Source organism: Scatophagus argus, chromosome 22 (assembly GCF_020382885.2).
Source record: "Scatophagus argus isolate fScaArg1 chromosome 22, fScaArg1.pri, whole genome shotgun sequence".
Lineage (NCBI taxonomy): Eukaryota > Metazoa > Chordata > Actinopteri > Scatophagidae > Scatophagus > Scatophagus argus.
Genome location: NC_058514.1, coordinates 4,322,953 through 4,336,468, shown reverse-complemented (window position 1 = coordinate 4,336,468; position 13,516 = coordinate 4,322,953). Strand labels below are relative to the sequence as shown.

General features: G+C 43.5%; 1 protein-coding gene across 1 annotated transcript; it reads left to right on the top strand.

Moving 5' to 3' along the window:
• The first annotated feature begins 244 nt into the window (after nucleotides 1–244).
• Nucleotides 245–13,341, top strand: LOC124054022 (cryptochrome-1-like). The gene is made up of 14 exons (XM_046379665.1): nucleotides 245–1,232; nucleotides 7,970–8,078; nucleotides 8,171–8,313; nucleotides 8,407–8,591; nucleotides 8,731–8,819; nucleotides 8,943–9,083; nucleotides 9,741–10,052; nucleotides 10,537–10,688; nucleotides 11,129–11,331; nucleotides 11,560–11,667; nucleotides 11,765–11,863; nucleotides 12,417–12,494; nucleotides 12,602–12,706; nucleotides 12,872–13,341. The coding sequence occupies exons 1-13, from the start codon at nucleotides 1,075–1,077 to the stop codon at nucleotides 12,700–12,702; spliced, it is 1,878 nt and encodes a 625-aa protein (XP_046235621.1). The 5' UTR covers nucleotides 245–1,074; the 3' UTR covers nucleotides 12,703–12,706; nucleotides 12,872–13,341.
• Nucleotides 13,342–13,516: the final 175 nt, after the last annotated feature.

The window sequence follows — 13,516 nt, the reverse complement described above, 5'->3', positions numbered from 1 at the left end:
AACCTCGCCTTTTTGCTTCAGTTTTTAAGGATAAAACTTGGTAAATTAGCCTGTTAACGTGCTCAAGCTGGTCGGCCTTCCATAAGAGGTCACAATTAAGTAATATTACAAGTATGTTAACAGGCTGCATGCTCGCTGTCATGTCTCTTTTAGGGCAGAGAGAGCACGCTGTAGAAACGTGACCACGCCGAGAAACGCACTCGGTATTTTGGACCAATCAGAACGCCGAAAGCTATGTGCGTCTCACGTGGGCGGAGTCACGACTGTAGGTGCGGTGAGGAGGTTGAGCAGCCATTCATAGACGTTGGAGAAAAGAATTTTGTTATAGACACTCAAAATTGCTGGTCGGCACTGGGTGAGACGAGGCAAACAGAACAGAGGAGGATTTATAACAGCTAAGTATTTGACCAGTTTACGTTTGGAAGGACGAATTTGACAGTATCGCAGTCAGAAATTGTATTTACATAACCAGCTTTCTCGGCAGCCGGACTTGCCACCGTGTCTTGTGGTCGTTAGCAGCACCGAACTGCTTCAGGTTACAGGCCAGTTGAAATAGTCTGCTTTTTGTCCAAACATCGTTTTACTTAAATGATGTCTTTAGAGTGCGGGCCCACCAAAGCCTCCGTGTATATTTAAAGCCATACACGTATTTTTCACTATTCAGAAAAACAAGTTATACAACAAGATAGCCTAGTGCTCGTTATCGAACCGGGTCCTAGAGCCCGCCGCGTTGCTGGTGGTCACATTGCCGTAGAGCGCGCGCTGTCTCGTGCCCAAATGGTTCAGCAGTCAACGGTTTCTGTATTCTTCGACATTATGGAAAAGGTTCTTTTAGAGCAAGGTTAATCGCACCGTCGCACAGCATTACCGAAAACAACGGCTTGTATCCTTTAACGGCATACAAGCACTTTTCTTGGTACATTTGGATTCCCAGTGGCCTCGTTTCTTCTTCTGTTTTTGTTTCTTGGACCTGAACTTGTTTTGAACAGCCAGCGAGTCGGAATAAGAGTGGAGTGAGCACAAAAGACTTAATTTCATTCAAAAAGGAAGTCAAGGACTACGTCCAGTTGAGTAATGGTCATTAATACGATCCACTGGTTCAGGAAGGGCTTGCGGCTCCACGACAACCCGTCGCTCAAGGAATCTCTGCTGGGAGCGGATACTGTCCGCTGCGTCTACATCCTCGACCCCTGGTTCGCGGGATCTTCCAACGTTGGCATCAACAGGTGGAGGTGAGCACATGCGATCAGCTCCGTGCACATACTCGTTTATGTTATCCATGCACATCCACGTGCTTGGATTTCTGTCCATCAGCTTTGCTAGCAAATGCACACAGTATGTAATGTTACAGTTTTGTTTTTGTTTTTTGCACATAAGCTCCATGCACTGGCTAAATCAGCATCTGGCGATAAATGGATAAGTTAGCTGACAGATAAGCTGTGGGAAAGTACTGCTGATCGATTAATCGTTTGAGACATTTTTGAAATTGTTTTTTATTCATGCTCCCAGCTTCTCATATGCAGTGATTGGCAGCTTTTTGTCTTACACGATGGCAAACTGAATATCTGTGGTTTTAGGACTGTTGGTCAGAGATAAAACAATCAGAAACTTCACGATGCTTGTTTGGAGATAAACTAAGAAATTTCAAGACTCCAGATTGCTTATTTCATCTATAACTTTGGGAACTCCTGATCCATCACTGTTTATTTCTGCCCCTTTTTTTAAACCAAGTGGTGTTCAAGAAAGTAATCAACAGATTGCTCTATTGCTTTGCTGCTTTGGACCTAATTCCTGTAGCCCCTTGATGATATCACATACGGTTTTGTTTGACTCTTTAAGGCAGTGTGTTCTAACTGTGATGCTTGTTGTGTCAAACGTCCATAAGAGCTGCTCATTGGTGCCAAAACTCTGCATTGCTTTGAAGTGTCTGCACTAACTTGCCAACTTCATGTCAAATATAGAAAGCAAATATCAGTGTACAGCAGGTGAATCTTTGAGATTTGTCTGTTATGTCACACACGGAAGTAATACTTAAAAAGGATAATTAAAAAAATACTTATAGCTGATTTTAGCAAACAAGAACGGACACATAAATTCAGAAAATACTAGTGAACAGTTTGTTTTATTTTACTGAGATTATGACAGATGTATTTCACTAATGTACCAGGCATCGTTTAAAATGTGAACAATTACTGATATCAGTGGCAACAAGATGACTGACAGATATTGCGCACCAATAATCAAAGAGGTTTGCCCTCCATTACATCATCTGGTGCAAATAAAACTGTAATCATCATAGGGCCAAACATCAATTATTCTTTCAGATACATGATTAAATGGGGCAAAATAAACAACAGGGGCTGTATTACTGTATTACTTCTCCTCAGATGGTGAGGTAAATCTCAGATTGGTAAACAGTGGTTTGGTGTGTTGACCTCCATGGTAGACTGTAATTATTGCCAAAATGGTTTGCAGTCGTCATGCTTTATAGCTTCTAGTTAACTGGTTCATCACTTCACATCCTTACAGCCTCAGTTCCCAGACTCTGTCACACTGATGACCTGCACACAGATCCATGCTGAGCTACTAGATTGTAGCAGGGAACATGACATTCAAATCATTAGTTATTTCTTCTGCAGGGAGTAGAGACTTGGCAGGAATGGATCTTTACGTTAGCCTAACGGACTGAAATGTCCTGAGATAGAAATCTGAAAATGTCTACATGTCTACAGGACAAAATTAGTCTTCCAGGTTTGCCAGAGCTGAGAATAATCACTTAACAAGCTTGGTTTGGCACAATGAATTCACTCATTAAACACGTCGGGAGTGGATTATGTCTGTTCTTCTTTCCTCTCAGGTTTTCTCAGATTACATATAACCTGAATTTGACCAGTATCGCCCACATATTATTTGGTGAAAAGGCTATGCACCATTTAATTCTTACATTTTACATAACTGACATTTCCTGAGGAGACAGTCGGAGCAGCAAGATAGGGACAAGCTGTTGGAGTCTGGTGACACAAGCAAGTCTATGAAGCTTTACAGACTCATGTGACGAGAGATAAGAGCGAGGCGCATTTGGGTTAGTGGAGGGTTGGCCAACCTAACCTCCACCTTACAGCCCACGCAGCAGACAATCTGAGTCAACCTCCAGTGCTCGGTGGAAAGTTCTTCCTTTCAAAACAAGCAGTTGTCATCTTTTTCACCCAGCTCGGTTTGCGATTTGTTCCTTGCTACCCCGCATGTGTGTGCTGTAGTCTGCAGTGTGCAAACTGCTCCTGTGTGGAAACTGGCGGATTCTAACCGTCTGCGCATGCAGCTGCTGAATGAAAGAGCTGCTGAGGTTTACAGTGCAGTAGGTGTCTCGCTGGATGTTTTTCTTTCCTCTCCCGCTGTGCGCTCTGGTTTGCAATGCGGTCCCATGGCGTCACTGGGAGAGTAGGGCAGCAGCAGCAGCAGCAGCAAAGGCGTGCCTGTTATGGAGCATCCATGTTATGCTTCCAGGGTTATGCAACAGCAGCCTGGGGTGACGCAGAGCTCACACGCAGATCAGTCAGTACGCCCTGATTCATTCCTTTTATTTCATTTTTTTAAATGCACACATCAGGCAACTACATGAAATAAAACCCTTCATCTCTAAATCCAGTAGGAGTACACACTGAAATCTCCCTTAAGAGTCAAGAGATTGTAGTATTATTATTATTATTATTATTATTATTTTTTCAAACTAAAAAATTTGTTTGATTTTGTGTAAAAGTGTGCAGAAAAGCCAGATGAGCTTTATTGGAATCGATATGTAAATGTTTGATTCACTAACGTCCACTCAGTTGCCTTATATAAAGAAAGTTCTTTGTTCTTTAGCCTCATTCATATAAATTGGGTGGATAAAATGATAGAAATGGCTGTCAGTATAGCACAACAAAACTACTTCCTTCAAAATGATTATGTTGAGTTAAAACTTTTCGACTGAAACTGAACGTTTTAAGTTCTGTTAGTTATCTCAGGCCTGCTGTGTATTGGGTGCACCTAATAAACTGAACAGTGTGTGATTCACTGTCACAAACACAACGTGTCACCTTTGGGAGCATGAAAGCACAGGCTGTGTTGCTCCACGAGAACTGTTAGTGCTCAAACCATAGTGACGCCTCTTTAGCTCTGCAGCGTTCACGTCCTTGACTTTGTGTCTCACAGTCTACACTCCTCAAAGCAAGAAAAAAGTCACAAAATTATGTGCTGACATTACGGGAGGATTGTGCTGAAGGCTATGGAAAGCTTGCTGTAACCTGCAGTCTCTGTAATTAGCACTAAGAGCTAGCTCCTGAAATCATTTTAATCATTTGTTAAGAACAGAGTGACCCTGTCCTTTCAATACAAGGGAGGGGGTAATCCTGGGTGGCTGAATGAGGCAGATCGCTGCCAGATGACATAATCACAATAACTTTTCCTACACCCCCGACATCTCCACGCGTGTTGTAAGTAGGTCAGTGTGTTAGTAGCAAACCCTCCGCCGTTCTCGTCTTTTCTGGCCTACTTCTGCTCTCAGGCTACGGCAAGAGACCCCAACTATCTCTGGTGAGCAGCACAACTGTCTGTGAGCACTAATCCCGTCAAAGCTGCTTCCATCTGATATCCGTGTTGCCGCTTTGTGGTTGAACCTGTTTAAGCTATTTGACAGAGATATGCCGGGAGGCCTGCATTTTAATTGATGTGGAGTTGCTCCGTGAAAGAGTGTTTATAAGAAGTAGGAGGGAAGAAAGATGGAAAATAACTGAACCCTGTTAGCCTGTTTTGTCTTTATGTGAACAGCATGGACAGATGAGTGTGTCTTTGCAGCATTGTAGCATTGGCAGCAACTTAAAGCAAGGCAGCTAGCATGACATGTGACCCCTGGACTAAATTCCTGGCCTGGCTGGATAAGTCTTAGCTGACCTGTTGGAGGGTTATTCATTGGCCATCGGATAAGACTGTGGTTGTAAGTGGCTCCAGATGTGACTGCTGGAGAGTGGAGCAGGGTGTTTCTGCAACAGCACATCACTCAGTGAATTTTAAGTAAAGCCAAACTCTACTTAACCACTTCCCAGAGGATCAAAGTAGGACAAAAAGGACTGAAAGAGTTTTCTGTGCAGCTCTCCTGTGATGGAACAGAGACAACTCGGGTGTATCCAAACCAGGCGTGACAATGTGAATATCGGGAACATCGGTCATCAGTGTGATGGAGTCATGATGATGTCATTGAGTCAGACTTTATTAGTGCAGCTCATTTCAGACAAATCAAATGCAGTTCAAATTACTTTACAAGTGATAGATGCAGAAATTGATGAGGAAAGCACAATAAAACAACCGAAAACACAAAAAGGTGACTGAACAATGATAAAAGACGAGTAGTTAAGTTAGTAGTAGTAGACGAGTAGATAAATATCACATGGTTATTTTGTCAGTTGATTAATTGTTAAAGTCATTTTAAAGCAAAAACATTAAGTATTTACTGGCTCCAGGTTCTTAAATGTAAGAATTTGCCGCTTTGTTGTCTGTGATAGCAGCAGCAGTTAGAGTATTTGGGTTTTGGTCTGCAGGCTGGACAAAAGAATCTGTTTGGAGACGACAGTTTGGGCTCCGGGATTGTGACGTTCATTCATCCACACGATTTTCTTCTGAACGCAAACCTACACTTGGATCCAATGCATGCAAACTGAGTAACATAATCAGAATTTGAATAGTGATTCACTGGCCTCCATCAGCATTGTTTTGACTGTGACTGACGCCCTCATAATCATGAATGATGGAGCAGCAGCAGTGCAGCCTCTTAAAAACAGACACAGAATCCACTGAAATGCAAAATGATGGCTTCCACTCTTTCATAATGTCGTGCGATTTATTACCTGAAATATTTATGTTGTGGTTATAACCACATATATATGGGAGTGACAGCTGGAGATTTCATCCTCACCGTCAGTAATAAGTTTTCACAGCACACTTGCAGCACCCAACTGCCTCTCATAACAGTCAAAGACATGATTAGACAGGAAGCTGACACCTACGAACTTTGGTACCTATAGCAACAGCACGGGAAGCACCATGTTACTGCCGCTCGGTGTGCATGCATGTGTGGACCCGTGTGTGTGTGTGTGCTTTGATGTTTACAGTTGGTAGTTCTTATTTTTTGGAAATGTAAAAAGAGAAGCACAGTGGAATTTCTGTGGTCGAACAAGGCTTGTGTTCAGGGTCTGCCTTTGTCAGTTTTAAACTCATCAGTCCTGTTAGAAGGACAACAGTGTGTGTGAAGAATTCAGTAAATAAAGTTTGCTTTTTCATTGCCTTAAAGCAGTAACCTGATCACACTTGTTTATTCATGTAAAGTGGAGGTTAAATCGAGCGGTTATGCTGTCAGGATCACAAAGAAGAAAAGTGGTTCCCTCAAGGATAGTCATTTCATTTCCGTTTGTTTCACTACTGGTTTCAGGTTATTCGCCATTAGCAAGTGATAAAGCTGATGTCAAGAGGTGCTGTTCGTTATTTATAGAACCGGACGTGTGCGCGCTTCAAGCAAAGCAACATCAGTTTACATGAGTGCACACAGAAAATAGAACAGAAAAGAGACCATAGAAGTAGAGAACATGCATTTTTGTGTCATGTGAGAAGCTCAGGTCAAGTAATACACAAATGCATCATGTGCATAGTCGTTTGTGAATATGATGGTATGACTCTGAGACACTTCAAAGCGGAGTAGGGCTGCAAATGTGATGGCTTCAGTAATCAAATCATCTGCCGTTTAGTTCACTGACTAGTGAAAAATGTCAGAATTTTCTATCAGCCACAGTGAAGTCTTAACCAGCGACAGTCCAAAAGCCAAATACATTCAGTTTACTACAAGAACAGGAACAAATACTGAAAGGCTGAAACCAGGAAATCTTTTTGGTATTTTTGCTTAAACTATGACTTAATTAAGTTGTCCTAAACCACAGCTGTATACAAATGGACAATGTCTCAGCCCCAGTTTCGTCCAACACAATGAAAATCTGACTGGCACAGAAATGTTGCACATTGGGTTAAATTTGTGGTTCAGAGCCAGTGTACAGTGCTGGTTTCCAGTAGCTTTGCACCTGCATGTGCTGTATTAGATCTAAATCTGTACTTTGGCAAAATAGGTTTTAATAGGCTCGAATTTACATGGAGAAGACGTGATCCGAGTCGAAGAGTCTTTGCTGGGAGAAGCAGGTCATGCAGTGTTACGATCAGGTGTTCCCTCATGTGTCAGCATTTGTTTTAATTTGGTTTTTTTTTTTAAATAGTCCAGATTGTCTCGTTTCCACGTTGTTGTCCCTGTGGCGCCCCTAATTAAACTACAGGGACAGAAATGGACTCCTGTCTCCTCCCGTCTGTCCTGCCTCTCTGACATCAGCTCAGTCAGACGTTTCTGCTGACTCACACACCTGCTGGACTCCTTCGGCTTTGACGGCAGGCACATTTTCATCCCCCCCGACACAATATTTATTAATACACGTTTGACTTGGCATATAAATGAAATACTAACAGTAACTTCTGTGAATCTTTGCATGTTAACTGTGACTTTGAAATAGATAGTGTCTTCGGTACGGTACTGCAGATTGTTACTGATATTTTCTTACACTCTCAGTTGCCACCATGTTGTGAAGGCAGAAATATGTTGTATTTTAGAAGAGCAGGTCATCTGGGATGATTGTGCTGCATCTTGCTGCATAAAATTAGCATCTCAATGAGCTGATTGAACTGAAAGTGCTGCTTCGTGTCTTGTCAAAACCTGAACTAATCATCCCTCCTTATTAAAACAGGAGATATTTTTCCCCACGGCGATTGCACTCAACATGATGTTCATTTTTTCCCCTCACCTTCATGAGAGATGCTGATATTGTGAAAAGTTTTTGAACATTTAGCCGTGTCTGTCTCCTGTCAGTGTTTTAACTACTGTCTCTTTATTCCTGCTGTCCTGCAGGTTCTTACTGCAGAGTCTTGAGGACTTGGACTCCAGCCTCCGTAAGCTCAACTCTCGACTCTTTGTGATACGAGGCCAACCCACTGATGTCTTTCCCAGACTTTTCAAGGTAACGTGGTCACCTGATTTAAAGCTGAAGCCCCCATGCTTTAAGTCTATTGTTTTTATTCTGTGGCTCAGCACTTTTTCTCTCCTTTTCAGGAGTGGAATATTTCTCGTTTGTCTTACGAGTACGACTCTGAGCCCTTTGGCAAAGAGCGAGATGCAGCTATTAAGAAACTGGCCTCTGAGGCTGGAGTGGAGGTGACAGTTCGCATCTCCCACACACTCTATGATCTGGACAAGTGAGTTAACATTAGTCCTTACCACATGTGCTTTAAAGGCCTCTGTAAAGCAACGTGTCCATCAGGTCTGTGACTCTCTCTGTCCTCCTGCAGGATCATAGAGTTGAATGGGGGTCAGTCCCCTCTCACCTACAAGCGGTTCCAGACCCTCATCAGTCGTATGGACCCAGTGGAGGTGCCTGCAGAGTCCATCACGGCGGAAATCATGGGGAAGTGCACCACGCCGCTGTCCGAAGACCATGACGACAAGTTTGGGGTCCCCTCCTTGGAGGAACTGGGTGAGTGAGGCCGAGCATGAAGGTTCTTCGTCCCAGTCAGTACCAACAGTGGAGCAGTTTAGATTCAGCAAAAAAACCCTGAAATTTCCACATTATAGGCTGAATTTTAGAGTGTTTTTTGTTTTTGTGATCCCTGCAGGTTTTGACACTGAGGGTCTGTCCTCAGCTGTGTGGCCCGGGGGTGAGACTGAAGCTCTCACACGGCTCGAGAGGCATTTGGAGAGGAAGGTCAGTCAAATCGGTCAGGAGTCAGATGGGGAAATTGTGAAATGCTGTTTCGTCGTTTAAAAGAAAAAAAGCAAAAAAGAATTAGACAAAACTGCCTAAAAAAAGCGCTTGTGTTGCCAACAGGCCTGGGTGGCCAACTTCGAGCGTCCCAGAATGAACGCCAACTCGCTGCTCGCCAGCCCGACAGGCCTCAGCCCATACCTGCGCTTCGGCTGCCTCTCCTGTCGCCTCTTCTACTTCAAACTCACCGACCTCTACAGGAAGGTAAGTCATTAAACTCCTGAGAGCGTTCAGAGAGTTTCAGCACGTAAAACCGAGTCCCCGTCGCCTGTGAAGCTGCCGTGAATCAGCGGCGTCACAGGATATTACGTTGAGAAGTTCAAAGACGGTCGGAAAAATGGTTGATGGTAGATGATTTAATTCTGACCCCCTTTCACGAGTCTTGACAGGAGAGTGTGTGAGTCTGTGACTGATGAACAATGTGAACAATCCTGTTGTTTATAGCACCACTTAACTGTTCACAGTTTTGGCGCACTGGCGCCCTCTTGAGGTGTGATGTTGTATATTTAGTAAATATATAATATACACACTTTTTACTAAGTAGCAGTCGTGTGGAAGTTTAATGATTTTGCCTCTTGGGCTGGATTTTCTGTATCGAGAGGAAACTGCTCTCTACTGCTGGAATATTTCCTGTGGAGAAACAGTCAGCAGTCCATGTCCATGTTTTCAGTCTTTTTCATGTTAATACAAATGTTTATGCCTAAGCAAAGAAAGGAAGTACAAGCTTCTGCTTTTGAATGCATGAATAAAATTAAGCCATAAGTTAAAGTGCCTACATGTCATCCTGTTTCTGGGTTTGTTTGGTTTTTTTTTGGTTTTTTTTCCATACGTAATACTCTGCTCTTCCTCCATCCCCACCAGGTGAAGAAGAACAGCTCCCCTCCTCTGTCGCTCTACGGTCAGCTTCTCTGGCGCGAGTTCTTCTACACGGCAGCCACCAACAACCCCTGCTTCGACAAGATGGAGAACAACCCCATCTGTGTTCAGATTCCATGGGACCGCAACGCAGAGGCGCTCGCCAAGTGGGCGGAGGGCCGGACTGGCTTTCCCTGGATCGACGCCATCATGACTCAGCTGCGGCAGGAGGGCTGGATCCACCACCTGGCTCGACACGCTGTGGCCTGTTTCCTGACCAGAGGAGATCTGTGGATCGGCTGGGAGGAGGGCATGAAGGTGAAGAAATCCAGATAAATATGATGCCTGCGTGCCTTTTCTTCTTGTTATTCTGTATGTTTATAGTATTCAGATTTTCCTCCCGTTTTATCAAGTTCATTCAAATGAATCAACATTTAGATTCCTAACAATGTTCACTTTAAAAATAGTGTGTTAATATTTTAGTCTTCATGCATCCAAAATGTTGTGACTTTTCAGTTTAGTTTTTGTATATAAATGTGTTCTGGTTGTATGAAAGGAGAAGAAAAAATTGATTGATTATTTATCTTTTAAGTCGTTTATAAAAGAGAGTTCAACTACAGTGTGTTTTCACTGCAAACAGCATTTTTAAAATCATATTCCAGCCAAAGCTTTGTTTCAGTAATGATTTTCATACATTTTCTAACAACAAAAACTAGTTTAGGTTTATGTGATCCATCGCAGCTCAGAAAGGCCAAACACTGAGCATCACGCCGGCTCACGAGGCTTGTCTGTGTGTGTTCAGGTGTTTGAGGAGCTGCTGCTGGATGCCGACTGGAGTGTGAACGCAGGCAGCTGGATGTGGCTCTCCTGCAGCTCCTTCTTCCAGCAGTTCTTCCACTGCTACTGCCCTGTGGGTTTTGGCCGACGCACGGACCCCAATGGAGACTACATACGGTGTGCTGACTTCTGCCCAAATCCAAAGTTTGGTCCCTGATTAAACTGCAGTGAACGTCTGCACCATTTAATTGTTTTATATGCTGTGGTGCTGAAACTGCGGCTCAGCTGAAAGGAGATGTTGATGGATGCTGACACTAGTATCTTACACTGATGGCTGTAAAGGGGCAGATCATGCCGAAATGAAAAATCCCTCTTATACGTAGTGCTTTTTATCCTTCTAAATTGTTTTGGTTGAAGCATATCTATGCAGATATCTCTGCTGTCATTACCTGCAAAACATGGCAACTCAAACCAAACACATCTGGATGTATAAATAGCACTACAAGTAAAAATAAGTGTTTTATGTCATATTGGTTAACCCCACCTGTGTTTGCTTGTCCTGACAATAGATCACACCACTCTACGTGCTCACTAAACCTCTGCATCTCCTCCCTCAGGCGCTACTTGCCCATTCTGAGAGGGTTTCCAGCCAAGTACATTTATGATCCCTGGAACGCTCCGGAGAGCGTGCAGAAGGCAGCCAAATGTATTATTGGAGTGCATTACCCCAAGCCCATGGTGCACCACGCAGAGGCCAGCCGCCTCAACATTGAGCGAATGAAACAGATCTACCAACAGCTCTCCTGTTACAGAGGCCTCGGTAAGGACACAACAGTAGACGCACACGGTCGTTTCACTCAAAATAGTTTGTTCAGTAGATTACATAAGGTGAGTCAAACAGTTATTGAAGGTTTCGGCCTTCAATATACGAAGCAGTTGTTGTGTTTTGCTTTCAGTTTATGACCATTAAGGAGCTTTGGAGCTTTCTGATGAAGGCACTATACTACTGCTGTCGTTTCAATGAGCTGTGTATTGTCTGTCTCTTTAGGCCTTTTGGCTACAGTTCCGTCCAACTCTAACGGCAACAGAAACAGTAGCAGTGAGACGGGATTCCCTGTTGAAGCTTCACATGATGCTACTGCCACTGCTGCGTCTGGTAAGCAGCATAAACCCTGCAGTATTTCTAACTTCCTCTGCGGTCCGTGGCAGTGAAGTTGTGTCTAACAAAGAAATTTGTCGTATTGTTTGTACAGGGTATCAGATGCCCGTTCGCTCCCAGGGAGACTGGCAAAGCGGAGTCATGATGTACATGCAGGAAGATCCACAAACCAGCATCAGCACACACCAGCAGGGTGGGGACCCTCAGCTTCTACACACTTAATTTATCTATCTGAATATGTTATGCACTTGTGCTCACGTTCCACTTCATAACACATTTGCTGTGCCTCTGCACCGCTGATGCTATGTTTTTGGGTTGTTTGTGCCATCCTCCTGCACGTGATGTCTCAGGAGCACCTTCTTTGAATTTCATTACACCTGGTACAAACATCCATTTGGACTCAAAAATGAACTGAGTAGAATTTGGTGGTCGAAGATCAACGTCAACCAAAATTAGTCCGAGCGACGCCTCCGCCTCTTGCATCTAATAGACAAACTCAGTGGATCGCTGACAACTCTGCAGTTACCTCCAGTAGTCATGTCAGTGGTGTGCTGTCAGCCTGGGAGCTGGTCGGATTCATGCTCGCCCCAAGAAGCAGAAAGGATGGAGTTGGGAGAAAAATCCAATTCTGTAGAATGAGCGAACTTTTGTCGTCTTCACTGTTAACATGAGAGACTCGGAGGCATACGGCTGCTAGGTGATGATGGTTGTTTTCTTTTAATCCTTGAATCTTCCTTGAATTCCAGGTTATGCAGGTGCCAGTTCCAGTGTGATGTGTTACACTCAAGGCACACAGCAGATTCCGGGACCTGCAGTCCACAAAGGTGAGAACTGATGGCATGTGTCAACTGTACCTTTACCCCAAGCGCTCCCTTCCTGTCAGAGATGGTAAAACAGTGTTTTCAGAGCATTGTTTGATTCTGTTTTGCAGGACCTGAACACCAGTGCGCCTCTCAGTCCAGCGGCAAACGGCACAGCGAGGACTCTGGGAATGGCAAAAGCTCTAAAGTCCAGAGACAGAGCAGCCACTAGAAAGGTTTGTTGGAAACTTTAATCCAACTAAACTTATTCCTCATGAAATGTCAGGCAAATAGAACAAAAAACCCCAAAACATTAATTGACAGAAGCACTGATGAGTTGTTTGCATCTATTAAACATATTTTTCTTTGTGGGTTCGTGTGTCTGCTCTGCCTCCTTGCAGGAGTGTCTGCAGGCTTGCCCTCAGTCCAGCCCAACACAGAAAGGACGCAAAGACTTACTTTGTCTTTTTTGCATTACAACACTACACTGCTGCATGAACACGCCCTCACAGAGGAGCGAACAAGCCCACCACTGAACACACTGACAAGTTTCTCAACTAATGGGACTGTATATTATCATGTGGACTGCACAGCCCGGGTCCAGTGCTCGCATCAGCATTGTTTGGGTTCCTATTGCCGGGACAAAAAAAAACCTTGTGTATATTTAACTACAACTCACATACAACTTGTACATATTTGGATATTGTATGTGTGTTTTTCTCTCTTTGTGTAGCCATAGACCCATTGATATATTTTTGATATGAGAAATCATTGTGGATGGATCTTTCTTTTTGGAAAATTTTCAATAAAAATGAAAACGTTTATAGACCGTCCATTCAAAAAAAAAAAAACAAAAAAAAATAAAGAAAAATGTTGAGAAATCTTGTATCTATTGTAATACCACTGCCTGTCCTCTCATTTATTCCCAAATTTCTCCCTTTTGAGCCATCCAGTGTATCTATCAACAGACGTGTTTTCATCATCTCCTTTCTCTAAGTACTTGCTGACTCGTTGTATCCCTTTCCACTGTAGAGGCAACATCTGTA